This window comes from Dendrobates tinctorius, unplaced genomic scaffold (assembly GCF_039654945.1).
Source record: "Dendrobates tinctorius isolate UK_male_01 unplaced genomic scaffold, ASM3965494v1 ptg000075l, whole genome shotgun sequence".
Classification (NCBI taxonomy): domain Eukaryota; kingdom Metazoa; phylum Chordata; class Amphibia; order Anura; family Dendrobatidae; genus Dendrobates; species Dendrobates tinctorius.
The window spans coordinates 25,907,637-25,935,199 of NW_027361743.1; the positions used below are offsets into that span (position 1 = coordinate 25,907,637).

Genomic DNA, 27,563 nt, shown 5'->3' on the forward strand with positions numbered 1-27,563 from the left:
TGGCTTGGGTGGCATGTTGGGTGTGGCTGAGGGTCCCATTGTCTTGCTTTTATATATCTCCTGTGGGCAGAGCTACTGAGCATGCTCAGACCAAAAAAAACGGATCCGGCCACCGGATCCGGCTTTCGCCGGATCCGGCGCATTGCGGCGCTCATAGGCTTTCATTGTGTGAAAAAGCCGGACGCGCCGGATCCGGCGGGTACGGCTTTTTTGCCGGAGACAAAAAACGTTACAGTAGACGTTTTTTCCAGACGCCGGATCGCCACACATTGCGACACATTGCCGGATCCGGCGAAAACCGGATGAAACGCATGGCCATCCGGCGCGATCCGGCGCAAATGCAAGTCAATGGGGGGGAAACCAGATCCGGCATTGCATTTCGCCGGATCCGGTTTCTGTCAAAAGCGCCGGATCGCGCCTGACGGCGAAAACCTGATGTGTGAAAGAGTCGACAAACGGAACTTGTACCAACCCCATAAACTTCGGTCATCCCCAAACCGATCCGTTGAGGACCAGACTGTGTATGCCGATCGCGTCGCTGAAAAGGGGGAGCCGTGTTACAGAACAACTCAGCACCCAGAATATGTTGTGCAGTTATATGTATATATAATAGGTTCCATGTGAGATGCATGTCCCTAATGTATGAGCAGTGTCCGCCCTCCCCCCCACCTTTGTAATTCCCACAGTAAACATACCCAGGCTCCGGCCACCTGCTGCTTTTGTAATGCATGTCTGGCCTGACGCTTGTCTATTGGCCGACCCTCTGTATCTGTGTGATATATATTCTGTGTCCTGTGAGTAAAGTGATCTTTTATATGCGCCCATGCACTCAGAGGTATTCCAGCCAGCCTCATTCATTCAGACTCCAGCCAACGCAGAGTGGACCTCCGAAAACACGGGGTGGTACTGAAAGAGGTACCCCAGCTTGGAAGACCCAGTTACAATTACTCTGCGCAGTAACAGGACCGCCTCCCCAATTTAAATCAGAATCCTCAAAAAATAAAATACATCACTGCAGTAATAATATCTCTTAATAGGCCCCTATGGTAATAATATCCCCCATCCTGGCCCCCGTGTGTCTCATTCCTGGCTCCAGTCATATGTCTCGGACGCAGGTTGAGATACTGCACCAGCTGCGGCCTGATCAGCAGAAGAGACGGGCCCCCTCTGCTCTCTGCTGACCGGGCCCATACGCCAGTCAGGGCAGTAATGCCCCGATGGCGGCACTGCATCCAGACACATTTTATAAATACTGAAAGAAGCAATTATATAATGTGGAAATCTCCACTAGCCCACATTCACACATTCAGTATTTGGTCAGTATTTTACCTCAGTATTTGTAAGCCAAAACAAGGAGTGAACATGTCTCTAATATCAGAGTAGGCTGGGCCTTCTTTAAGACACCATGGGTAGAGGGGCATGGAGAAGTTGCCGGGGACAGGCCTTAGACTAATCAGCTTCATCAATGCTGTTTGATCCACGCTGCCTGTGATTTGTGCAGCATGAATTTCCCGTTAGTAACATTTTATGCACATTTAGTGAACAATAAATCTGCCTTGTCCTCTGAACAGCTGGTAGTTGGTGTAACTGTGCTGTGTCTGCATGTAATCAGAGGATATAAAGCATGAGGATGTCCAGTATAATGTTATCCAGCAGAGTTCACTGGGGGAAGGACTTCTCCAGCTATATAATACAGTGCGCATCACCCGCTTTATGTTTTCCTTGCACACAGCGCTGGCACAGACCGTACTGCGGAGCTCGGCTTCCCCTGTGTGCGGATGATGTATTGCTTCACTGTTCTGGCCTGCGCTCAGGAAACATGGATAATTACCATATCGACTAACAGAGATTTAATCAGAAAGGAATGTAATATGAGGTCACCTGAGCGATGCAGGTTACACAGCCGCTTGCATAGGAATAACATTGTAATTTATGGAAAAATTTGGCATATATCCAGGCAAAACTTGAAGCTACTAGGCCTCATTGAAAAATCTGTAACAATGACCCAACTACCATGCGCCATTTATATTGGTGTCCTCTTAAATGACAGAAAGGTTTTTGGGCACCACAAGAGTCAGGGCCTAGGTGCAGGTGTTATCTGTGCACCTCCTAGAGGATATACGAGTATATTACAAGTGTAATCATTATGATGTATTGATTGCTGCCAGAGTCACAGGCCCGTTACCGAGGCATCAGTACTATAATATGTATATCAAATCAAAACCAATCAAATTTATTTATTATCGCCAAGTACATATTACATATATACAAGGAATTCTTTGTGGCAAAGAGGCAACATAATATATAACAACAGATACAACAAGTAACATCTAACAAGACAGATACAGTATATAGTCTACACATGACGATTTAATTGTTGAACAGAGAGTGGATAGAAGCTGTTCATATGGCGGTTGGTGCTGCGTTTGGGGACTCTGAAGCGACGTCCTGAAGGGAGTAGTTGGAATGAGGAGTGTCCCGGGTGAGAGGGATCGGATGAAATTTTCAATGCGTGGGATCGAATACTCTTATCATAAAGATCCTGGATTTTAGGCAGGGGGGAACCTATAATTCTCTCTGCTGTTCTGAAAGTCCTTTGTAAGCGGAGTTTGTCATGCGCAGTGGCTCCCCCATACCAGACTATCAGAGAGGAACAAATCACAGATCTGATGACAGCATTAAAGAATAAGATCAGCAGATTCTTAGACAAACCATATCTTTTCAGCTGATGCAGGAAGAACATCCTCTGTTGTGCTTTTCTTATAACAGCATCCACATTTTTCCCCCATTTAAGATCATGAGAGATAACACCAAGGAATTTGGTCTCTATGACCCTAAGAACCACTTCGTCATGGATGTAGATTGGAAGTATCTCATGTTGATCTTTCCTATAATCCACAACCATCTCAGCAGTTTTTTTAGTGTTGAGTACAAGATTATTGGCTTTACACCAGTCACATATTCTTTCCACCTCACTCCGATACAAGTCTTCAGCATTTCCCCTGATGAGACCAATCAGTGTCATATCATCTGCAAATTTCAAGATTTTTACGGAGTCTGCTGAAGAGATGCAATCATTCGTATAGAGAGAAAACAGTAACGGGGACAAAACACACCCCTGAGGTGCCCCGATGTTTGTGACCAAGGTGTCCGAAGTGAATGGTCCAACTTTTACACTCTGTATCCTGGCTGTCAGGAAGTTATAAATCCACAAGCATAAGTTGAGAGGGACTCCAAGAGCTACCATTTTCTTATGAAGTAAATTCGGATCAATGGTATTGAACGCTGAGCTAAAGTCCATGAAAAGAATCAAGACATATGAGTGCAGTTCGTCTGTATGATCCAAAATGTACTTCAGTGCCAGATTGACAGTGTTGTTTGCCGAACGATTTTCCTTATAGGCAAACTGAAGCGGGTCCCATAGCTTCTGCGTGAATTTTATCAGGTGGGACATCATAATTCTTTCGAAGACTTTCATAGCTACAGATGTGAGTGCTACTGGTCTATAGTCGTTCAACTCAGAGGATCCCACTTTCTTGGGGACAGGGATAATTGTGGAACTTTTCCAACACTGAGGTACAACGCACTCTTTCAGTGACACATTGTATATATTTGTCAGTATAGGGGCAAGCTGGGTAGCACATACTTTCAGACACATTGGAGATACACCATCAGGGCCAGGTGCCTTTTTGACCTTAAGTCCCTTCAGGATGCGTATCACCTCTGCCTCGGAGATCACTACTTGGGTGTTGCACAATGAATGATCTTTATATGAACAGACTGAGGAGCTTAGAGATGAATAGCCACTGTGTGTAGAGCTTGCCTCAAATCTGCAGTAGAATTCATTTAACTATGCTGCCAGACTTCTGCTGGGGTTCACTATAGTGGGGTGGCTTTTATAATTGGTGACCTCTCTTAATCCTCTCCATGCAGATCTAGTATCTTTTGATGAGAACCTTTCCTCCAGAATCTTTGCATACTCGTGTTTGGCTAACTTGATCTCTTTAGATAGCGAGTTCCTAAGTTTCTTGAATTCAGTAATATCGCCTGCTTTATAAGCCTCCTCTTTTCTCTTACGGATCAACCTGACTTTATTTGTAAACCACGGCTTGTTGTTTCCCCGAAAGTGGACAGATTTGGATGGAATAAACGTGTCTTCACAAAAACGGATATATGAGGACACTGCATCAACCCATTCATCCAGGCCCGAGCATGTTTCCTGGAATACCTCCCAGTCCGTGCATTCAAAGCATGCTTGTAGTTGCAATTTTGCCTCCTCAGACCATGTCTTCTTTGAATAAACTGTAGGTTTGGATGTTTTCAACCTTTGCCTGTAGGCTGGAATTAAATGAATTAGACAATGATCTGAAAAGCCCACTGCTGATCTCCTCACTGCCCTGTAGGCCCCTTTTATGACTGTATAGCAGTAATCAAGCGTATTGTTCTCTCTCGTGAAGCAGTTTATATGTTGAGTAAATTTGGGGAGATCCAGGTTGAGTTTTCCTTTGTTAAAGTCCCCCATTACGATCACAAATGCTTCTGGAGATCCTTTCTTCCATTGTGATATTTTGCAAGCTAATTCACCAATAGCAGCTTTAACAGATGCTTGAGGGGGAATATATACTGCAACCAGAACCATAGATGAAAACTCTCTTGGAGAGTAAAATGGTCTACAATTGAGTGCAAGGTACTCTAGATCTTAAGAGCAACCTTTTGTATATGTACAGATCTGGCAAAAAGTAAGAGAACACTGCAAAATTTTCAGTTTGTCTGATTTTTCTCTTTATAGGTATGGTATATTTTTGAGTATAATGTAAATTGCTCTTTTATTCTATAAACTACTGACATGTCTTTGAATTTCCAAGCACTAAATTTTGTATTTATTTTCAGAAAATGAGAAATGGTCAAAATAACAAAAAAATTCAGTGCTTGCAGACCTCAAATAATGCTAAGAAAACAAGTTCATAATCATTTAGAAACAACAATACTAATGTTTTAACTCAGAAAGAGTTCAGAAATCAATATTTTGTGGAATAACCATGATTTGTAATCACAGCTTTCATGCGTCTTGGCATGCTTTCCACCAGTCTTTCACACTGCTTTTGGGTGACCTTATGCCACTCCTGGTACAAAAATGTAAGCAATTCTTCTTTGTTTGATGGCTTGTGACTATCTTCCTCTTGATTACATTCCAAAGCTTTTCAATCAAAAACGGTGGATCCGGCGCTCGAAAAAGAGGTTTTCAATGGGGTTCATGTCTGGAGATTGGGCTGGTCATGACAAGAATTTGATGTGGTGGTCCTTCATCCACACATTAATTGACCTAGCTGTGTGGTATGGTGCATTGTCCTGCTGGAAAAAACAGTCCTCAGAGTTAGGGAACATTGCCTGAGCAGAAGGAATCAACTGTTTTTCCTGGTTAACCTTGTATGCGGCTTGATTCATACATCTTTCACAAAGATTAACCTGCCCAATTCCAGCCTTGCTGAAGCAAGCATCCCCAGATCATCACCGATCCTCCACCAAATTTCACAATGGGTGCAAGACACTGAGTTGTATGCTTCTCCAGGTATCCGTCTAACCATTAGACGACCAGTTGTTGGGCAAAGCTGAAAATTAGACTCATCAGAGAAGATTACCTTACTCCAGTCCTCTATGGTCCAATCCTTATGTTCTTTGGAAAACTTCAGCCTGGCTCTTCTTTGCTTCTCATTGATTAAAGGCTTTTTTTCCCATCACCCATGACTGCACCACGAGAGAGGGGATGCACCCTTCAAGGACAGGAAACCTTCAAGAAAAAAAGGGCGGCTTCCCTCTCCGCATCAGTAGAGCATTCCCCATTAATGAACAATTGCAGGATCTCATTAAAAAAAAGAATGGGGGAAACCAGAGAAAAGAACACAAATAATTAGTTCTTTGAAAAAGAAATTCCCTTTTGACGAAGAAGTGTCTTCGTCCTGGGATAAGACTCCGAGAATTGATGTGGACATCGCAAAAATCTCCAGAAAGTCTCCCCTCTAGTTTGAAGACTTGGGTTCCCTGAAGGAACCATTAAAGAAGAAGACCGATAGTTTTCTTAAAATGGCTTGGGAAGCCTCGGCAGGGGCATTAAGGCTGTCCATTGCGGCCACCTGTGTGGCTGGATCTCTGAAGGTCTGGGTTGACAATCTGGAAGATCAGGTGGAACATAGAGTCTCCAGGGAAGCCATCTTAGAGGCGATACCAACCATCAGAGCAGCGGCAGTATTTTTAGCTGATGCCTCAGCAGACTCTGCAAAGTTGGCAGCCAAGTCAACAGCATTGGCCAGTGCCAATGCGTGTGGCTTAAATGCTGACCGGGTGATATGCAGGCAAAGATTAAGCTCTGCTCTCTGCCTTGTGAGAGTAACTTCTTGTTTGGATGAAGTGCTAGAAAAGGCCGGAGACAAGAAGAAGAGTTTTCCGAGGCAGCCATTTCAAAAAGGTTGAAAATTCAGGAGACAGCAATATAGAGACCGAGACAAAAACAGCTCTGACAAGCGATCCAAGTGAGGGAGAGGCTTTTACTTCGGCAAGCCCTCCAGGGACACCAAAAAATCCTCCCAGTGACTGCTTCTCCCAGGTGGGAGGGAGGTTCACTCACTTCCTCTTTGCCTGGGAGAGGATTTCATCCAGCACCTGGATTCGACAGATCGTGGGATCTGGCCTGGGGTTGAGATTCCACGACCTGCCACCACAGAGGTATTCACAGACCCCAGTACAACCCTCGCAAGAAAAACAACAGAGCCTGGAAGAAGAGGTAGTGTAGCTGTTTTAAAAGAAGAAGGGGTTTTATTCCCCTCTATTTCTTATAAAGTAGCTGGACAACTCCTGAGAACCATCATAAATCTGAAGGGTCTCAACAGTTATCTAATAATTCCTTCATTCAACATGGAGACAATAAGATCGGCAGTAAAACTTCTCTCCCCAAATGTTACGTGGCAGTTCTAGATTTCGAGGATGCATATTACCATGTCCCTATCGGGCAGCAGGATCATAGGTTCCTCAGGGTGGCAGTGCAAATAGGATCTCAAATACGCCATTTTCAATACAGAGCTCTGCCCTTTGGGCAATAGCCCCTTGAGTATTCACAAAGCTGATTTTCCAGGTCACGGCACATCTCAGAGAGAAGGGGGGGCGCCCGTTTTCTAACGCTGATGCATATAACAGAGATGATCCTATGTCTGGCAGAACATTATCTCCTCTCATTATCGGCCCTGCATATCCTAGGAGTAGACAACCTGAAGGCAGACTTTTTAAGCCGCAATCAGTTGAGACAAGGAGAATAGTCCATCTTCAATCAGACAGTGGACATGTGGGGTCGGCCCAAGATAAATCTCTTTGCTTCAAGAGCCAACAGGAGGGTACAGAAGTTTTGTTCCCCAAGTCCAGCAGACAGGCTGTTGGCAGTAGACGCCTTCAGAATAGAGTGAACATCAGGGCTCCTGTACGCTTTTCCTCCAATATGCCTCATACCGGCAGTCCTGAGGAAAATCAAAGAGGACAAAGCCAGAGTAATTTTGAAAGCCCCGTTTTGGACAAAAAGGCCATGGTTCTACTGGCTAAGGATAATATCCATGTTGGATCCATGGGTACTCCCAGGGGACCAGGACCTTCTAGCGCAGGGACCCTTCCATCATCCTCAGAGGTCCAGGCTGCATTTAACAGCCTGGAATTTAAGAGGTCACTACTAGAGAAGAAAGGCTTCTCAGAAGGGTTAGTGTCCACACTGCTTAGTAGCAGAAAGCCAATAACCACCAGAATTTATGGAATGATATGGAAGAGATATTTATCTGTCTCAGGGCCAATACAGGAGAGGGATGTACCGATAGTGGCCATGCTAGAATTCCTGCAGAAGGGATTAGAGTTGGGACTAGCGGTAAGTACCCTCAAAGTACAGGTTTCAGCTTTGGCAGCAAAATCGGTGACGTTATAGCGATATTGCTAGCGATATCGCTATGTGTAAAACCCCCTTTATACGCAGCTTATCTTCCCAAGGTGGTGTCAAGATTCCATAGAGCTCAGGAGATAATCCCACCATCTTTTTGTCCTAACCCTAGTAACCAGAAGGAGGAAAGACTTAATTGTCTAAATGTTAAGAGATGTCACCTACAATACTTAGAGGTAACAAAATCCTGGAGGAAGTAAAGGGCCTTGTTACTCTCATTTCAGGGGTCAAGAAGGGGCCTTAAGGTCTCTAAAACTATAGCTAGATGGGTGAGAGAGGCCATTAAGCTAGCGTATAGTAGTGCAGGAAAGGCTGTTCCAGAAGGTGTAAAGGCCCTTTCCAAGAGAGCCATGGCAACATCCTGGGTAGAGAGAGCAGATGCTTCAATCGACCAGATCTGTAAGGCGGCTACTCGGTCCTCTCCATCTACCTTCTTCAGACATTATAGGTCTGTCTGCTTCCTCTGACTTCACATCCGTGAGAAGGGTGTTACAGGCAGTGATCCCTTCCTAAGAGACTACAAATCTCTGTAATTCTCTCGTGGTGCCGTCATGGGTGATGGAAAAACACGGGTATTAAGTACCTGATAATGTGTTTTTTCATGATCCGTGACGGCACCCTTATATTCCCTCCCTATTGATCACGTTATTGATGCGGTGCATCATTATGGTTAGGCACTCCCTTGGGTATTGATAGCTAGAAATGTGAAGAATAGATGGATGTATTATTTGAATGTACACTAATCTGCTGCGTTCCTCCCATGCTCTGTAAAACAACTGATGCGGAGAGAGGAGCCGCCCTTTTTATTTTGAAGGTTTCCTGTCCTTGAAGGGCGAATTCCCTCTCTCGTGGTGCCATCATGGATCATGAAAAAACACATTACCAGGTACGTAATACCAGTGTTTCTAGCTTTACATGACTTGAACCCTGCCTCGAGGAGCCTGTTACGAACTGTTCTTGCCGTGCACTTCACCCCAGCTGCCATTTCTTTTGTAAGTCACTTGACGTCAACCTGCGGTTGCTGAGCGTCATTGGAATAAGATGACAGTCATCCCGGTCAGTGGAAAATCATTTTTGCCCTCTGCCGGTCTATAGCTTTGTTGGCCCCAATGTCTGCCTGCTTGACCTTGATGTAATGAACTGCCGTCTTAGAAACTTTAGGGATGGATGCAACATGACGCTCACTGTATCCCTCTGCTAGTAAAGCCAGAATTGAGCCCTTCTTTTCCTCACTCAAGACTTTTCTTTTCATCTCCTTTGGCATGGTTAAAAGTTATTTTTTCATTCATAATACTTTTGGGATATTACTAGCATTTGTTTTGCCATCCAGCTTGTCCTATTGCAAGAGGATTGTGAACATCACAGCAGGGTTTTTTAGACGTTCCTTCATTAAATAAGGTTTGGTTCAGGTGATCACCTAATCAGAAGCACATTAAGTAGAATGAGGTGTACTCTGGTTGGAATTCAACTGAGACTCGAATGGAATGGCTGTCAGACATGTATGGAAGCTGATTTTTATAAAACTGTGCAGTGGTATCTTAGTTTTTGCCAGAGCTGTGTATGTGGTAGTAATAATGGTGATACACTATTAGGCTTTGGTAAAATAGCAATCTGCTCTAAGATGCTTGTTCTCTCTCGAGTCCAACCATCTCTGAGCAATGACAACTACATCATTGTGTTTTGAGGCCTCAAGCTCTCCCATTTTGCTTGCGAGACTTCTGGCATTTGTGAACATACATTTTAGGTTTCCATCCATTTTCCCACATTTACTTTCAGAAATTATATCTAATGTGTACGGGTATTTTAAGGGGTATTCACAGATTTGGAAGTTAACCCTTATCTAAATTATAGGGGATAACTTCCCAATCGTTGGGGGTCTGACCGATGGGACCACCACTGATCCCAAGACCTGAGGCTTTGAAGAGTTCCATGTGAATGGAGCATTAATCAATTATAGACACTGCTGCTCCATTCATTTTTATGGGAGTGCCGAAGACCAGCTGATAGCAGCGCTCAGCAATCTCCAGTGGTACCATAAAAATGAATGAAGCTGCAGTGTGCATGAATGACCACCGTTCCATTCACAAGGGGCTTGGGATCGGTGTGGTCCCAGTGGTCGAAGCACCATCAACTAATTATTCCCTACCTTATGGATAGGGGATACCTTCCAAAGTTGAGAATACTCCTTTAAGGATGTTCAACTCTATCTTTAGAATAAATGAGTAAAGAGTAAGACAGATCACTTAGAGACCTTGGAAAGGAGGAAATACACTAATACAAGATTAAACCAAAATAAGCCTTTCATATCCTGATGAAGTGAAATCTCATTTCAAGCTTTCTTATAGAGATCCATGATTATTTTTTGCACCATTGGTAATTTTGTGCCAAGAGTTCTCTAACTTGTTATATCAGCTGTAAGGTAGCACTCATCATTGAGGTTGGGGATACTCGCTTTGCAGCCAAATAACCAGATCCGGCACGGGTTTTCCTAAAACAATAACAGTCCATGTGGTTTATTCAGGCATCATAAACCCAAAACAATAGAAATTTCATATCAAACAGCATAGCGTTCATGACAGAGCTCCACTCTGTTAATCCTGTGGTCATACGCAGGGTCTCAAGCCTCACCGTTATTACACCCCATGGCCGGGTTACCTCATGGTTGCTTCACCACACTGCAGACATTCATTCCCTCCAGGGAAATCTCTCACACACACACACACACACACACACACACACGTCTCCACGTGTACAGGAAGACAGACACGTCTTCCTCATTCGGTCTCACGTCAGTCCAGACGAGACCTTCCATACGGACCAAGTGGGGTTGAACACACATTACCCCGGGATCTCGTGACCGGGCACCCATGTCACCTTGCCCAACAGGTCGAGAGAACCGTCTCTGTCTGTTTCGTCTCATATGGCCTCATCTCTACATTAGGCCTCCCCCGCCCCCAGCGGTTAGAATATCAGCCTTGATCTTTGGCCCTCCAGTCACAGTCTGTCTGCATCATCAGACACTGTTTAGTCACCCTCTTTTCTCTAGCTATGCGTCTTGTAACAAATGGTACCTCACCACGTCTAAGTTTGCTTTTCAGTGCATTAACCTCACGGTTCATTGCATCTGCTGTCTCTGTAGCATCCTCCAGTTCACGCTGTAATCTACGGTACAACGTATTGGCATGTTGAGCTTCTTTCTCTGCTTCTTCCATCTGGCACTTCAGCTGTTTCAGACGCACATTATTTCCCTCCGCCAGGCCTTTGTACTGCTCAGAATTACGCCTTTTATCATCCATTTGCATCAGTACATCCTTCAGTTTTTTCTCGGTACGACGTAGTTGTTTGCTTGCAGATTGGCGCTCTTTAGTTTCCGCATCAAGCTGTTCCTCCAGTTGTGCAACCTTTGCTTTTAACTCCTTATTCTGGCGATCTAATTGCTGACGAGCATTCTCATTCTTCTGAGCATTACTACATTCTGCATTCAGATCAGCAATCATCTGGTCAACCTGAAGTATGGCCTTTCTCAGCCTGTCATTGGCTAATTCAACGTTGCCTTGTTCTTCCTCCAATTCTTCTTCAAGCTGTGCAATGCGAGACTCTAGATGCCTCTTTTCTTCCATCTTTACCACTGTTGTTGGCAATTACATCAGCCAGTTCATCTCTTTCCTGCTGTGCTTGCCTTCTAGCATGCTCTGCAGCAGCAAGCTTCTCCTGCATATGGATCATCTCTGCTTCCATACTCTCCAGTTTCTTCTGGTCTTTATTCTGTTCATCACTCGGGCCTGGCCGCTGTAAGTCTTCGTCCCACTTCTCCCGCAGAAGACCTCTTACAGTTTCTTTGAGTACTCCTACCTAGTCTCTGAGGGACTTATTCAGACCTTGCCACGTTGCCAGGTGACCTTTGAACTCGGAGACTTCCTTCTCTAGCTCTTCTAGTCTGTGTTCCCTTTCTCTCTCAGAGCCACAGTCACCCCCAGAGTCTGAGTCACCCCAATCATCTGAGTGAACCCTCCAGTTACCCTCTGACCATGTGTCCACTCCAATCATCTCATCTCCCAGCCCACCATCCGTCATGTCACAAGACGTCAGGTCCGTAAGTTGGGCAGATGTACCCCTTCTTCCGGTCACTCCTACAACTGACTTGTCCACTTTAGCAAGTGTCACTGTCTGCTAGCCCAACAGTAGAAATGTCTCCAACCCCTTGCTGTAGAGAAACTCCCCTCTCCCACAAGCCAGAGAACAGTCTAGAGTCGCGGCCTATAACCACTGGACAGGACAGATTCGGGACTATCGCTACATCCTGTCCCTCGATGTCCAAACCTGTCTCAAAGACTACCTGGTGACCGGGCAACTCTTAATGCGCCCGTGGTTGCAAGTAACCCCCACCTTTCTGCCAGGTATCTCAGGAGCAACCCGCACTAGAGTCACCGGGCTCCCAGGGTCGACCAGACCAACTATATCTTCATTATCTATCTGGAGGCCACACCCCATTGGCGTCGTGCCGGCTGGATAGTTCACCAGGCAGATAGGACATTTGCTCCTGGCAACAGTTCATCAGTACCAGCCTTTTCACATCGGGATGCTCCACCCCCTTTTGGGACTCCACCCCTTTTTGGGCTACCACCCCTATTTGGGTCATCGCCTCCCTCTGAGACTCCACCCGTTCCTGGGTTACCACCCCGATTTGGGTCACCGCCCCCTTTCGGGATTTCTCCATGTCCGTTCTACAGGTCTCCTTAGACCACAGTTCACAGCAAAACAGTTTATGTCTTTAACGATATTGCACAAGTTCTTGTTGGCACCACCACAGCTCCTGCTGTCACCGATCTCTGACAACTCTGGCTGCAGTTCACAAACAGTTGCTGGTGTCACCTTCATAACTCTGCCGAGTTACAGTAAGTCGCTTGTCACCTTTGTAACCCCTCCGAGTTACAGCAAGCCGCTTGTCACCTTCGTAACTCCGCTGAGTTACAGCAAGCCGCTTGTCACCTTCTTGACCCCACTGAGCCACCGCAAGCTGACTTGAGAGGGAAAAGAAAAAAAAAAAAACACATACAACATGAATGGAATGATTTAGCAAATCCTGCTTTGAGCAGGGGGTTGGACCAGATGGCCCAGGAGGTCCCTTCCAACTCTACAATTCTATGATTCTATGAACACAAAACTCACGTGTCCTGTCTGTGTGCTATTCAGGACGTCCGTCTCCTCCTGAGACCGTCTAACTCACAGGGCGCACCAGGTGCTATTCAGGGAGCCGACCCTCCTCCCAGAGTTTCCCAACACACCGGCCTCACCAGGTCCAGGGGCTCAGCGGGTGCTCTTCAGGACATCTGTCTCCGCCTGAGACTGTCCAACACTCACGCCTCACCAGGTCCAAGGTAATAGCACGTGCTCCAGGGATCCGATTCTTCTCCTAGAATCTCCCAACACTGACCCTCCAGAACCTCGCACACTGAACTCTCCAGGTACACAGTCTTTCTCACTGACCCCGGTCAGTACAACACGGACACCTGTCCGTTACCTGTGTCGGCCACACAGGTTCTCGGGTACCTCTTATCCACAGAGGCACCCTATAACAATCCACAGTCTCTTTCTCTGAACCCGGTCAGCACATCACACGGTTTTCATGACTGTCACCTGCCTACCGCACAGGTTCTCAGACTCCTCTACCGCAGAGGTGTCCTATAAATCTTTTCCACTGACCCCGGACAGCATATCACATGGCTTTCAAGACCATCAGCCCTCCTGGCTCAGCGTTGCCAGCACTGCAACATGTGCTGTTGGAACCGTTGCCATTAGCAAACGAATTTTGCAGTCCTCGTCCGTTGCCCCTAGCAACAAGGCTACACACTGCCCATAGCATTCTCCACCAATTGTAAGGTAGCGCTCGTCATTCAGGTTGGGGATACGCGTGCTGCAGCCAAATAACCAGATCCGGCACGGGTTTTCCATAAAACAATAACAGTCCATGCGGTTTATTCAGGCATCATAAACCCAAAACAATAGAAAGTTCATATCAAACAGCATAACATCCATGACAGAGCTCCACTCTGTTAATCCTGTGGACACACAGGTTATGCAATGTCCAATACGCAGGCTCTCTAGCCTCACCGTTATCTCACCCCATGGCCGGGTTACCTCATGGTTGCTTCACCACACTGCAGATGTTCATTCCCTCCAGGGAACTCTCACACACACACACGTCTCCATGTGTACAGGAAGGCAGACACGTCTTCCTCATTCGGTCTCACGTCAGCCCAGACGAGACCTTCCATATGGACCAGCCGGGTCCAAACATTCACTCATGTGACCTACCCTGGCCACCTTATATGGTCCATAGCCACACCCACCGGGTCATATGGCTATGACCTCATCACAGGTCCTACAAGCTTTCATACATTCTTTACTATGGCGTTCTAGACACACCCCTGGGTGGATTTGTAGGTATCTGGTCACGCCCGTCTCACCAGCTACCTGGAACACTCTCCCTGACACAGTGTAACAGAAGCACAGCAGTACCTCTGCTGACCAACACATGTTCAAGCTTCCATCCCAAGGCCACCCATCTTGAGATACGTAATGGTCATTCAACATCCTGCCACTCATCCTCTCTCCTGGGACACCCACACAGCGCCCCCTAGCGGACACAGTGGTCACTACACCACACAGCACAGACAAGCCTATAACTACTGGGGATGTGGCAGTGGTAATCACACATGGGCCCAAGTGACTGAGAAGACCTGAAAGCTCTTCTACCAAAGTAAGCACCAGTGTTATAACGGCACATGGTGGATTAGCCTTAGTTACGGATTGTGCATTGGGGTTGCAAGCTTTACATTTTGTACCCGATGAAGGCAGCACTGGATTGCACAAATTGTTACTGTAATTGTAACTCAATTCAAGCTTTTAATCTTTGAAGAACAGAAAATAAATACTCTATGGGTCTTTCTCACACAGCTGCTATTGTGAATACATCCCAAGGCCTCATGCACACATCATAGTCTCCTGCACAGAGGCTGCTTAGGAGTGCACACAAGTGGTAACCTCATCAGTATGGAGCTGTATGGCCTCTTCAGATGTTCAGGCTTGGTAAGGTGGTCTATGTATGAAGCTAGCTTCTATACAGTACTGTGCAGAAGTTTTAGGAAGGTATGACTATAAAAATAGAAGTGTTAGTTTATTTTTATCAGTTATCAATTTTCAAAGTGAATAAAAAAATACAGAAATCTAAATCAAATCAATATTTGGTGTAACCACGCTGTGCCTTCAAAATAGCATTAATTCTCCTAGATACACTTACACATGGTTTTTGAAGGAGGTTGTTCCAAATATATTGTAAAACTAATCACAGACCTTCTGTGGATGTAGGCTGGCACAAATCTTGCTGACTCTTCAGGTAATCCAATACAGGCTTGGGATCAGTGCTCTGCAGGGTCTATATCATCAATTCCAGGATTCCTTGTTCTTCTTTACACTGAAGATAGCTCTTAATGACATTGGTTGTATGGTTGGCTGTGTTTTGGTCGTTGTTCTAATGCACAATTCCTATGGAGCCCATTGGACTCCTCCCTGATGGTATTTCATGATGAACAAGTATCTGCCAGTATTTCTCAGCACTGAGGACACCAAGGAATGGTCAACATTGAAAACCGTACACACAGTAGTCAGCCAAGTGATTCACTTGCTTGCTTCACTTTGAAACTGGAAGATATCCAGCAGTACCATCAGCTCAGAACTGGCAGCAACCAGTGAGACCCAGTTACATTCATCTACGGTTCGCCAGAAGAGGTATTCTTGGCAGATTTATGGCCAAAAAACCCTACCTTCGACTTCAAAACAAGGCGAACTGACTCAACTATACACTAAATCAAAGGAACTGGGGTACAGAAAAATGTCAGTAGAAGTTCTGCACAGATTTGTGGAGATTTGAAATATTTGGCTGTAACAGAAGACAATTTGTCATGGGAAAGCGGTACAATAATAAGTGTCTGTGGAGGGTTCATGGGCCGAGCTGGGGGGTGGTCCTTTTCTCACCGCGCAGAGATGTAACAGGGACAATGGAGGCAGATGTCGGGTACAACAAGTCCAAGTTTATTCAGCCGCCGTCCGCCTGGCGGCCACAGAAGTACACCGCACTTCACTTTGCTTCACGGCCCTCCGTTCCTCAGGCCCGCTATGCACACCGCACTGTTACACCAGGGACGTATTAATACGTACCGTCCCTTTACACTTGTGACGCACTGACAGCTCCGACACTGTGGCTGCCGTAGGCCTGAACACCAACAGTACTTTCACTAGTCAAGCGTCGTCCTTAACACAGTATGCGTACTCTCTTGGCCTCGTCTCTGTTGCGGTATTCCTGTCAGGACCACCCCCCTGACGTTCTCTCTCCTCAGCCCCCTGGTCTGGTTCTCCTCAGAGAGCACGAACTGTCGTAGTCCTCCTGTCACCTGAGCTCCCCCTGGGCCTGGAACTTTCTGGAACCCTCCCTCAGTATTTATACCAAACCTGGTTCCCTGTAACTCCGCCCCCCATGACCAACGGTTTCCTAAGCCCTAAGCTGCTGTGAAGTCCTTTGCTCACACTCCTCCCTGCCCTCTAATGGTCAACCCAGGTATTACACGTCCACTACACTTTCCTAGCTGATTCCCACTGTAATAACTGACACCTACCTACACTGTGCAAACCTTTCCTTCTCTCTGACTAGTCCATCCGTCCGGTCACCTTCCCTACATCTGCAGGAACAGTGAAGCATGGGGGAGGTTATTTGCAAGTTTGGGGTTGCATTTCCACAAATAGAGTTGGGTATTTTTGTCAAAATTAATGAAGTCTCTTATTCAATACAAGCAATGAGTTATTTTATTTATTTATTCTGCAATGACCCCAAATATACAGTCAATGTCATTAAGAACTATCCTCAATGTACACCAGAATAAGGAGTCCTGGAAGTGATGATACAACCCCACAGAGCCCTGATCTCAACATCATCGAGTCTATCTGGGATTACATGAAGAGACAGAAGGATTTGTGCAAACGACATCAACAAAAGATCTGTGCTTAGTTCCCCAAGATGTTTGGAACAACCTCCCTGCTGAGTGCCATAAAATTTGTGGGCAAGTACGGTATATTTAGAAGAAGTAGTACTATGATGCTGTTTCAATGGGAAAGGGCGGTCACACCGCATACTGATTTAGATTTTACTTTTGTTTGTTCACTTTGTATTTTGTTAATTGATAAAAATAACTATTAACACTTCTAGTTTAAAGTATTCTTACTTTGCTAAAATTTTAGACAGGTGTGAAAAAATTCTGCAAAGTACTGTGTATACAATCTGATAAATCTGATGATAGCCAATACTCAGTTCATCTTTGTTATATAATGATACAATGCAACGTGCAGAGATGGCACAGTGGGTCACAGTAATTGAATCTACAGGTGGACTTTGCACCCACAATGTTATATGTTGGGCATATTATCATAATTTATTCCACATACTCTCCAATATGAGTGAGAGGAAAGTCACCCTGTATACACAGCTAATACACATAATGGGATAATAACTCCACACACTGATGTCATTGCCAAAAAGTAAGCTGGTGCCAATGTTCTTAGAACGATAACCGCCTAATTACATTAGGATGTCTGCCAAAACCAGCTGCCTTCATAATAAAGCAGAAGAGAAAGCAGTGCCCGGAGAAGCACAAGCCCCCTTTCTTTCCCAAGCAACAGCTTAGTGTCTCTGGGATTGAAATGTGTGGGCACTGGCCTGGCGCATGAGTGCTATGTAGGCATGTTAGTCCATATCCCACGCTGTGCTTATACTTCAGCGGCATATTAATGTGTGTGAACAGGTCAGAGGCCAGATTGTACCTCCATATGTTCACCATTTAAACAAGAAATTAAAAATAATTAGTCTTTGTTTTTTCTGCCCTACAGGGACATGTAATGGGAGGAAATTAGGAAATTGCTAAGCATATCTTTTTCAGGAATTCAGCCAAACAGGTGTATACCTACAGTAGAACTACAAACAAATACGTAATGCATTTATCAATTACTAGATGTGTGCCCGATTCTATCGCATCGGGAGGGCAGTAACATCATGATGAGGGCAACTTTGTGGTGCTGGGGGTGGCAGCCCACCCATTTCCGCGCAGTCACAACAGGCAGGAAAGACTGTGTTTTGTGGCCTGTGCTGGAGATGGTGTGCGGCGCCACCAGAGGGTGGCCGCACCCAATCTCCAGCACAGGCCTCAAGCCGCGGTCTTTCCTGCCGGCTGTGACTGCACGGAGGTGGGTTGGCAGGCAGCGGCGGGATCCTGCGCATGTAGTCAGGCGGTGGGTCCTGGCAGGGGTCCGGCAGCGGCATCTCTCTCATTACTCCCCCCTCATTACATCCTCTCATTACACCCCTCTCACAGCCATCAGGAAAGATGGTGTTTTGCGGCCTGTGCTGGAGATGGTGTGCGGTGCCACCAGAGGTTGGCCGCACCCAATCTCCAGCACAGGCCTCAAGCCGCGGTCTTTCCTGCCGGCTGTGACTGCACGGAGGTGGGTGGGCAGGCAGCGGCTGGATCCGGCGCATGTAGTCAGGCTGTGGGTCCTGGCGGGGGTCCGGCGGCGGCATCCCTCTCAATTACTCCCCATCATTACACCCTCTCATTATGCCCCCTTCATTACTCCCTCTTCATTACACGCCTCTCGTTATACCCCCTCGTTACACCCCTTTCACAGCCTCGTGATCGCAGCGGCGGCTTGGATCCGAGCGACGGCTGGGATCCAAGCAGCGGCCGGGATCCCAGCAGTGTTTGGGATCGCAGCGGCAGCCTGGATCCGAGCGGCAGCTGGGATCTCAGCGGCAGTTGGGATCGCAGCGGTGGCCTGGATCCGAGCGGGAGCTGGGATTGCAGCGGCGTTTGGGATCGTAGCGGCGGCCTGGATCCGAGTGGCCGCTGGGATCCCAGCGGCGGCCTGGATCCGAGTGGTGTTCGGGATCCGAGTGGCAGTTGAGATCGCAGCGGCGTTCGGGATCGCCTCTGTGTCCTGGATCCGAGCGGCATCATTTGGGTGTTCCAAAATGGCGGTCGGCGTACTTCCGGTGTGGCGCGGTGGATTGTGGGATTCGGGGACATCCAGATGGAAGTGGATGATGGACAATTTAAGGCAATTATATATATATATACACAAACTTACAGGAGTTCATACAGGGCAGATTAGATGCTGGTTTTACACACAGATTCCACTGAAAATAAAAGCGAATAGGGTTTTTAATATTCAGTGAAACTGTATAAAAACCAGCAGTACTTATTTCCCAGGACTTGGCGGTCCATCCATAGTAGCAGTCTGATTTCTGCAAAAATGGAGTGAAAGTTCTATCAGTTCTGGCGCCACAAACATGGCAGTGCAGGTAGCTCGTATGCTTCATAATAGTGACGTCACTATACGTATTGCAACCCAAAGGGGGGGTAGATCGGCGGACGGCATGACACAGAAAAGGATGGTAAAGGGGTGAAGAAGGCCCTCTCTCGCCACCATTGCCACTCCAGGCGGCCGATGCCCCGACACCCGCAGCGTCTCATACCGACCGGTGGGCAGCAATCAAATGGCGCCAAGCAGCCGCACCCTAGCTTTTCCTTGGGGTCACTCCCTCTGTGGGGTGGGGCGTCGGCAGGCCTCTCCACCCACCTGTTGGGGTCCAATACATGGAAACGTCGGTCTCTGGGCACAGTCTGCCTCCCTTTGGGGTACGTTGGAGGGGGTCCCAGTCCATTCTGAACAACTGCAAACACCCGGACCTCTCCTCTGCGCTGAAGCGACACCGCCATACTGCACAGAACCCGGTACCGCCCCGGATCCTCTGCCGACCACGCAGATCCGTCACAGCCCTTCCAATCCATATCCCACGGGTCAGTTACTTGTAATCCACTTGTGTCTTTATTCCAAGCAGCACAGTCCAAATCTCTTTCCATTATTTGAGGCAGGCCTGCCACAGAAGATGGGGTATTAGCGGCGGCGATCCTGCCGACTACGCCAAATGAAGGGTCGGTGGGGAGAGCTGGGGGGTGGTCCCACTCCTTACCGCGCAGAGATAAAACAGAGACAAGATGAAAGCAGATTCTGGGTGCAACAGGTCCAAGTTTATTTCACTCGCCGTCCGTCTGACGGCCTCAGAGCACACCGCACTTTCTTTACCTCACGGCCCTCCGTTTCCAGGGCCGCTTCTTACACAACGTACTCTATACTGGGGACAACAAGAGGAAATCAGTGCATAGATGTCCAAAGTATGATAAAATCACAAATCTTTATTAGATAACACAGGTAGAAAAGCACAAACAATGACAAATAAAGGGTGACACAAGCAGAAGCAGAGCAAAGGGGTATACAGTGTCAAAAACCTCACTCTGACCCTTATCATAAGTAAACACCTGGTGGTAAAGATTCAAGTATACACACCCGATATATAACAGGCAGACCAGTGAAAAGCAATAAGGGGTAAAATCCCCAGCTGGACAGCCATATAATCAGGGGTGAAATTACAAAGACACAAAAGTAAGGTAAACATACCAGGAGGGGAGAGGGGAGAGACACTGGATCCCAAGCTCAGCTGACCCCGACGTACGTTTCGGAAATGATCTTCCTTCCTCAGGGGGCGCCCCCTGAGGTAAAAAAATTTAAAAACCACTGCCACCTAGAGTTTAGGAGGTGGTAATGCACCCTTAAAACGGTTACCTCACTCTGACCCTTATCATAAGTAAACACCTGGTGGTAAAGATTCAAGTATACACACCCGATATATAACAGGCAGACCAGTGAAAAGCAATAAGGGGTAAAATCCCCAGTTGGACAGCCATATAATCAGGGGTGAAATTACAAAGACACAAAAGTAAGGTAAACATACCAGGAGGGGAGAGGGGAGAGACACTGGATCCCAAGCTCAGCTGACCCCGACGTACGTTTCGGAAATGATCTTCCTTCCTCAGGGGGCGCCCCCTGAGGTAAAAAAATTTAAAAACCACTGCCACCTAGAGTTTAGGAGGTGGTAATGCACCCTTAAAACGGTTACCTCACTCTGACCCTTATCATAAGTAAACACCTGGTGGTAAAGATTCAAGTATACACACCCGATATATAACAGGCAGACCAGTGAAAAGCAATAAGGGGTAAAATCCCCAGTTGGACAGCCATATAATCAGGGGTGAAATTACAAAGACACAAAAGTAAGGTAAACATACCAGGAGGGGAGAGGGGAGAGACACTGGATCCCAAGCTCAGCTGACCCCGACGTACGTTTCGGAAATGATCTTCCTTCCTCAGGGGGCGCCCCCTGAGGTAGGAAGATCATTTCCGAAACGTACGTCGGGGTCAGCTGAGCTTGGGATCCAGTGTCTCTCCCCTTTCCCCTCCTGGTATGTTTACCTTACTTTTGTGTCTTTGTAATTTCACCCCTGATTATATGGCTGTCCAGCTGGGGATTTTACCCCTTATTGCTTTTCACTGGTCTGCCTGTTATATATCGGGTGTGTATACTTGAATCTTTACCACCAGGTGTTTACTTATGATAAGGGTCAGAGTGAGGTTTTTGACACTGTATACCCCTTTGCTCTGCTTCTGCTTGTGTCACCCTTTATTTGTCATTGTTTGTGCTTTTCTACCTGTGTTATCTAATAAAGATTTGTGATTTTATCATACTTTGGACATCTATGCACTGATTTCCTCTTGTTGTTTCTTATTGATTACAGTGTGTCCTACACTGATTTTCCATGGGCTGATTGTGGTGGTTTCATCTGCACCCACATGCAATATATGATGTTATACTGTTTCAGCCTTGTGGTCTGTCATTTTTATTTATCTATACTGGGGACGTGTATGCATACACCTTCCCCTCTGCACTCGTCGACGCTCCTGACAGGTCCGTCACTGTGGCCGCCTTAGGCCCATAAACCAACAGCACTTCCACTGATCAGTCGTCGTGTCCAACACGGTGTCCCACACCCGGTGTCTCGTCTCTTCTGCGGTTCTTCCTGTCAGGACCACCCCCCTGATGTTCTCTCTCCTTAGTCCCCCTGGTACGGTTTTCCTCACAGCGCACGAACTGTCGTAGTCCTCCTGTCACTGGAGCTCCCCCTGGGGACTGGAACTTTCTGGAACCCTCTCTCAGTATTTATAGCACTCCCGGTCCCCTGTCATTGTAACCACGCCACCCATGACCAACGGTTTCTAAAGCCCTAAGCTGATGTCAAGTCCTTTGCTCACACTCCTCCCTGCCATCTAATGGTCAACCCAAGGTACTGCACGTCCACTACACTTTCCTAGCTGTTTCCCCACTGTAGTAACTGACACGTGTCTAAACTGTGCAAACCTATCTTTCTCTATTCTGACACGTCCGTCCGTCAGGTCACCTTCCCTACACACTCATCAATTTAATTAGTTACTAGCAAGTGGGTGGAGTTTCTGTCATAGATGGGTGGGGTTTTGAACACATTAACATCAGCATAAATATGTGTTCACCTATTGTGAACACATTTAATAGAGATCCCTTTAGGATCCAAAAAGAGACAGCTCTTTTTGGTGAGTGGAGCCATGAGAGCCGGATCACCAAAAAAGAGCTGAATTGCCTATCACTACCAGTAAAGTGCTGTTAAAGAAAAAACAAAACAGGAAGTTCCTGATCACTGTGTAGCTGGAGCACATTTTACTTTCACTTTACAAGCTGACAGACAAGATGCTAAAATTCTAAGCTATAAGTAATACCAGTTGTAAGCTGTGTTATCTTCGTTGCGGAATAAATACAGTATATATTCACTGTTGAATGGCTGGACAGTATGGAGATTAATCCACTGCCAACACCTACAAGACGAGTTACTTTGTACACTCTAGAACTATGGGCATGAAAAAGACGACAGTGTGTTCCAACAGGACAACAACACGAAGCATATGTCGAGATTGGCGTATAAATGGTACAATGACAATGAAGATATGGAGACTGAAAGTCAAAAGTTCAAAACATTGTTACTCTATTGCTCATCAGTGTATGTGGAGGAAGGGCTATTGGGTCATCTCAAATACCAGGAGTTTATTCCCCTGTCAATAGGTTGATCTCCTTAATCAGAACATTTTTTGCAATGACTGGTCTATGGTTTTCTATTGCCTCTTGTTCAGCAATACTAGAAGATATTATTAGGCTTTATGAATTTGCCCTTACACATAAAATCACCATTAAATGCCACCCAGCTGCATGTGGAATGTGAGTTTCCACTGTGGAATGCAAAAACCAACATTTAATCTGTCAATCAAATCAATTTTCATGTTATTTCAGATAAAAGCATTGTGTGCAGCAAAGACATGAGGTCACTCAATATTCAGTGCTGTTGCTAAGAAAGACAGTTTGTTGCTTAAAACAAGCATAAAGCAACCATTTATAGGAGGATGATGTCCAGAGAACAGTCACTGGTATGGACGGCCTAGATCTGGACCTACTGGATATGGCTTACGGCCAGATAAGAGTTATTAACACAAAGCAAGGCAAAATACAAAATGACCTTGCACAAAGTGCTAAATAGTTCGCTGATCTTGTCATAGACATACTGTACAATGGCGGTTAAGTATCTGCAGCTCCAGCTATGAGAAAAGGTAGAAAAAAATTATTTTTTCACTTCCTGGTAAAATTTCTTTAAGCTTCATTCCATCATGAATTAAAAAGTATCATTGTGATACAAGACAGAAATGTAGAAAGTGATGCGTTTCGAACGGATGCAACCGTACTTTATCAAATCAAGAGCTTTTTTCTATTATTTTCTCATCGTTACACGAATATTCGGATTGTGATTTCCCTGCATACTGGACTGTTACAAATCGTGATCTGGCATTACTTTTTCTATTTAACTCCGGCTATGGCAGACCCACAGGTATATTCCTCTAGTGACAGACACAGACAGAAAAGGGCTCCTATGCAAGAACACTATACGAGCAATTTAAAGACTCATGACTCCGGAATGTCTGACTAAAGGCTTTACTATTAACCATTAACCAAACGTCCCCTACCCACTAAGACTCTTATCCTATCTAAGACAAACACCAATACTGCGTGACATTGGATATAAAAGGCCACAGCAGCCCAATTTATTAATAACAAAGCATAAACAACCCAACATTTTAAATCTTCCTTGAAAACACCGAAAGGAGGGGGGGGTAACTGAAAGTTAACAAAAATTGTCCATTGCAACATCGGCCCACCTCCTGCCCTCAGCCGCACCACACCGACTCGAGAGCCCTGGCCAGATGTTACCCGCAGGTGGTAACTGAAAGTTACAAAAAATTGTCCATTGCAACATCGGCCCACCTCCTGCCCTCAGCCGCACCACACCGACTCGAGAGCCCTGGCCAGATGTTACCCACACCATGTCCCGCTGAGACTCAACCCAGCAAGGACCCGTTTCACCAAAACATTTGCACCACTAGAGGTAACCCGCTCTTGCACTGGGTTCTTCCTCTCTTCTGTGCAAAACCCCCACCTTCAGACACCCCCCTCCTTTCCGCCGCTGCGACAATTCACGATCTTCCTCTTCTTCTTTGTTGATGTTGAATTCACCATCAGGGCGGGTGGGCGGGAATGCTTCACAACGTCATCCAGGTCCGAATGCTGCCCCTCACCCCTAGCCTGATCTATACATACCCTAACCTCTCTAGCTCCACCCCCTGGCCATTCAGACTGACCCTTATCACTAGCTTCCCCTTTAATTCCACCCCCCAGCTTATCTTGTAAAACTAAACTATACCTTTTTTCATTTAACTCTTTCTTAACCCTCTGGCTTGCCTAGCATCCCTCCTAGTCATGTTGCCCTCCCTTGAGCCTCTCTGTGGCAGCAGTCCGGGCTATTCCTTGACTCCGGAATGTCTGACTAAAGGCTTTACTATTAACCATTAACCAAACGTCCCCTACCCACTAAGACTCTTATCCTATCTAAGACAAACACCAATACTGTGTGACATTGGATATAAAAGGCCACAGCAGCCCAATTTATTAATAACAAAGCATAAACAATACAACATTTTAAATCTTCCTTGAAAACACCGAAAGGAGGGGGGGGTAACTGAAAGTTAACAAAAATTGTCCATTGCAACATCGGCCCACCTCCTGCCCTCAGCCGCACCACACCGACTCGAGAGCCCTGGCCAGATGTTACCCACACCATGTCCCGCTGAGACTCAACCCAGCAAGGACCCGTTTCACCAAAACATTTGCACCACTAGAGGTAACCCACTCTTGCACTGGGTTCTTCCTCTCTTCTGTGCAAAACCCCCACCTTCAGACACCCCCCTCCTTTCCGCCACCGCGAGCGTGCATGATCCCTTGTGCGCGCGAGTCCTCCCACAAAAACATCGCCTTCTCTACCCCATCCATAATCCCCAAGGCCCACATATCAATGCCAACCGGATTCAAATGTACACTGTCCCGACGTAAAAATTCAGCGGATGCAGATTCCAAATCTGGGTGCCTAACCGCTACACCCCCCACCCGAGAAACAAAGCTGCCAATTTCGCGATTAACTTTCACTCGCGCTCTATTTACTCCCTCCACCGATCTAGCGCGCCGCCATACTGTTCGCGCAACTATGTCAGACCACACAATCACTAAACCCGGGTGAGCTGACAAGAGCCGAAGACAGTCACATTTTATGTCTTGAATCAGATCCCTAGACGCCCGAAGGCCCAAGTCGTTCCCCCCACGTGCAATACCAACACATCGGGGGGTCTATCCAACTCTGAATGATATCGCCAGGTAGGCAACATTTCACTCCACAGCATGCCTCTGACTCCGATCCACCGCACCGTTGCCTTCTCTGTAGGGCCCCCTAACTGACGGCCATTAGTTCTGACACCCGCACGTAAAGCACCCCAGTAGACATACGAGTGACCAAGCACCCACACCAACAACGGTAAACCTATGAAATAAAATGAAATAGGAAACATAGGGAAGGAAAGGCAGTGAAGTGTACGCAAAATTACCATAGCCCCACCCCTGAACATCTTACAACAGTGCCGGCCGAACATAAGATTTATACCTGGCCGATTCCCAGCGTCCAATCTTGCGGAGAGCCTGCTCGCCCAAGCCCCAACGAGCCGCCTGAGTCGCCGCCCCAATCCGAAATGAATGGGACGCAAACTCCGACTCATTAAGACCACAACATTGCAAGCACCTCCGGAAAATCCAGACAAACTGGTACGTCGTCCAGGTCCGAATGCTGCCCCTCACCCCTAGCCTGATCTATACATACCCTAACCTCTCTAGCTCCACCCCCTGACCATTCAGACTGACCCTTATCACTAGCTTCCCCTTTAATTCCACCCCCCAGCTTATCTTGTAAAACTAAACTATACCTTTTTTCATTTAACTCTTTCTTAACCCTCTGGCTTGCCTAGCATCCCTCCTAGTCATGTTGCCCTCCCTTGAGCCTCTCTGTGGCAGCAGTCCGGGCTATTCCTATATGTGCAACTTTGACCTTTATTTTCTAAGACTCCTGTCCTTTGCCCTGGCAGCTGGATACCAGCTTCTTGATCAAATCCCGACTGATGACAACAACCCATTCTTGCCTAATCAGTACTTGGGGTTTGTCACGCTTTCTGTGCTTTTGTTCGTCCACCCACTTTTTGAGGACTAACCACAGGTTCTCAATGGAATTCTGCTCTTGGGAGTTTCCTGGCAGTGGAAGAAAAATGTCAACGTTTCGTTCCCTGACCAATGCATTTAGTCATCACTTTTCCCTTGTGACATGGTCTATGGTATGCTGGAAAAAGCATTGTTCACCAAATTGCTCCTAGATTGTTGGGAGAAGTTGATCTTGGAGGATGGTAAGATGTTATACTATATTCATGGCAATTATTCATATTATTATTCATACGAACGTAGCTCATTCAGATTTGTGTTAGGATTCCAGAGCATTTTCCCTCAAAGTTTGCAAAATTCAGGCACAGTTCGGTAAATAATTGTGTTTCCACTAATGCTTTTGTTAGGATTTTGGCTAGGATAGTGATGCTGTATGATGAGTGTGTGTGTGGGGGGGGGCTGTTTTATGAGGGGAGGGGGTGGGTAGAGGTCAGTGGAGCCGCAGACTGTTATTTATTTATTTATTAACTTAATGTGTGTGGATTTCAGCAGCCAATCAGGTCACAGAAACCATCCACAACGTCTAGACACCTCTGTGATTGGCTGCCAAAGTCACATGTCCATTCCATATATAAAGCGGCAATGTTGTTTTGCTGGCATTCCACTCACATGGGAGTGGAGAGAAATTAATATTCATTTCTCTTAAGTAGCGGCTCACGTGAGTGCCCGGCAGCTGCAGGAAGTCTCCGGCTGACATTGTGCGCGCTACTGAAGAGCAATGAATACTCACTGCTCTCTGCGCACACAGTTTCGGCATGCAGAGCAGTGTGTATTCCGGCAGCTGCCCTTCGGTTTGCAAGCAGCACATGTATGCAGCGCATGGCAGGGACGTCAAGTATAAAGCAGTTCCTGGCAAAGGAGCAGGACGCTGAGAAGAAGCGCCGGGGGAAGATAAGTGTAATTTTTTTTTATGGATAGAAATATTACTATTGTGCT

The 27,563-nt window shown here is 46.5% G+C and overlaps 1 protein-coding gene across 1 annotated transcript in view; it reads right to left on the reverse strand.

Annotated features, from left to right (window-relative positions):
* The window catches only part of LOC141096646 (uncharacterized), a 112,820-nt gene extending 85,496 nt beyond the window's left edge, over nucleotides 1-27,324 (reverse strand). Inside the window, exon 1 of the mRNA XM_073583365.1 lies at nucleotides 27,237-27,324. Within this exon, the coding sequence (XP_073439466.1) occupies nucleotides 27,237-27,324 (88 nt within the window). The remainder of the gene's footprint in view (nucleotides 1-27,236) is intronic.
* Between the last annotated feature and the right edge of the window lie 239 nt (nucleotides 27,325-27,563).